Consider the following 2,206-nt stretch of genomic DNA (forward strand, 5'->3'; position numbering starts at 1 on the left):
GAGGGCGCACGTCTTATATATTCATATGTATAGGTTTCATATGATTTTCGCATTGGATCCTCAGGGTCATGACTTGCTCAATTGATAGCTAGGGTAGAATGGGATAGTACGCAGAAGCCACTGCGCCAACTTCACGGACCGCGCAGTCATCTGTGCTGCGTTGGGGCTATTTTATTTGAGAGCCAGTGCATTATTGGTTTACCAGAGCATGGTTGGTCGCGCAAAGAGTGGGGAACGGTGGGAAGAGTGTGAACTACTAATAGGGAAATTGCCACAAATTTCGACAAACGGCTAGGCATGGTAAAAAATCTCACCGTTTATCATATGTGTCGTTCAATACTGCACACGAAAAATGATGATTGCATTGGAAGTTGATTCTACACATAAGCACAACATGACTCTGCACAAAATCTCGCTAACTTTATAATTCCTCCAGAAATCTACTACAAATCTCAGCGCTTCTTAACTTACAAGGTGGGGCTTGAATTGCCAGTAAGGTGCCTCTGCATCTGGAATGACGGGAACAGGTATGATGACAACCTGGTGATAGCAAAAAAAATAATCAGCCAAAGCAGATAATCAGAGAGTGTAAGCTGCTCACGTGTTCTTTATCATTAGTTCCAGCATAAAAGTCCACGCCGACACGGGGATTAGGTGCTTGAATGCTGAAGAGTAAGAGTTGATGGTGAGGCACGTTGCAAGGAAATGTTGATATATCATCGAAACGTACGTGATGGTGTGAGGAACGTCCGGAATTTTCTTATATGCAATCTACCATTCGTAAGACTTTTCTGAAGTAATGACGGGGCGCTCAGGAATTGGTTTTCCGTCCTCTGGGAACCAATCTCCTCCAAAAGCACTTCCATCACTGTGGAGACTGATGTTGTAGTATCCGCCTTCCTTGCCAAAGACGGGTCGGATATTCCACTAAATAATATTGGCAAAAAGACATTAGTCGGTTTGACCATCTGGAACGTATGTAAATGCATGATACTTATGACCTGACGCTCAATGAACGGTGGCAACTGTGGCGCGACGGTCACAACGGCATCAACACTGTTTCCAGTGGCATACAAACCACCGATTCCGGCAGCAGGAGAGGCTCTGAGAATATAGAGGCCACCTGGAAAAGACATATCTGCAAGTATTCGATAAGATGTTTGAAGTCGGGTAGGTGGGAGGTGATGGTTACAACCTTTGAATTGATCCTGCTTTTATATCGCCAGGAAAGGAGGGATGTAGTGTGCATTCATTGACAAACATCAATGGGGTTGTGCATGTGGTCTTTCCAAATGAGCTTTGAGAGGCGCAGCGCTAAAGCCTGAGAGCACGCACGCACTACTGTGGTCCATGAATAGTCGCATGGCGTCAATATGGCCCAATGCTAAATCAGACTCGCGTCATTTTAAAACCTCCATGAAGGAAAGAGAAGCCAGAAAACGGCCTCTTCCTGTGTGGGGTATGAGTGACACAAGTAGAAAAGGAGACCCAGTTCTTGATTCAGGAGTAAGAAGCTCATTGATGTTTGTTCAGACCAATGACATCATTGATATCTGCCATTCATAGTATATCTGAAAGGAAGGATTGTCAAATTAGTTCAGCGCTACGAAAATGCATGTGTTTCAAGGGTACAAAGTTTCGCCGGTCCTAAGGGTGTGGAGGAACTTTTGGGGTCATCCTCAATGTTGCAGTGCCACGAAATCTGAGCATCGAATATAAAGAAGTCAACAAATAAAATCAGTAGAAATGATACGAAAGTTAATGTATTGCTCTAGAACGAAATCATGCAGCAAGAGAGGAGATTACATGAATAGAAACTCACATTTATTTCCTCTCAGATTTGTTGCTTCAGGCCTCATGATCATTGCTTATCTGTACGAAATGTCATATCAGATGCCGGGTTCCTGCATCAGTAGCTATAATTTGGCGGTGACCACATGGGACCAGCTGCTCGTTGAAGTTGACTTCTATCTCCCTGGTTGAAGCAGGCACTTAGATCGAGGTTGCAGATGTATTGCAGTAAATCCTCTCTAGCTTGGTGGGCTAGAGACTCTTCGACATAAAATGGCCCATCAGTGCCTTCTTGTCAAAAGTTGCAAGCAGCGTATCCTGTAGCCGCATTGGCCGTGCAAGGAAGAGGGGGTTTTGAAAGAGGCGAAGCACAAAATTCAACTGGATTGCACTGGGTCCGAAGTTCAAATGCCGT

At 44.6% G+C, this 2,206-nt stretch overlaps 1 protein-coding gene across 1 annotated transcript; it reads right to left on the reverse strand.

Annotated features, from left to right (window-relative positions):
• Window positions 1-198: 198 nt before the first annotated feature.
• Window positions 199-1,136, reverse strand: LACBIDRAFT_335916 (uncharacterized protein; the record flags this gene model as incomplete). The annotated part of the gene is made up of 5 exons (XM_001890822.1): window positions 199-291; window positions 472-540; window positions 602-665; window positions 776-927; window positions 1,002-1,136. The coding sequence occupies 5 exons, from the start codon at window positions 1,134-1,136 to the stop codon at window positions 199-201; spliced, it is 513 nt and encodes a 170-aa protein (XP_001890857.1).
• Between the last annotated feature and the right edge of the window lie 1,070 nt (window positions 1,137-2,206).

This window comes from Laccaria bicolor, genomic scaffold, assembly GCF_000143565.1.
Source record: "Laccaria bicolor S238N-H82 LACBIscaffold_188 genomic scaffold, whole genome shotgun sequence".
NCBI lineage: Eukaryota > Fungi > Basidiomycota > Agaricomycetes > Agaricales > Hydnangiaceae > Laccaria > Laccaria bicolor.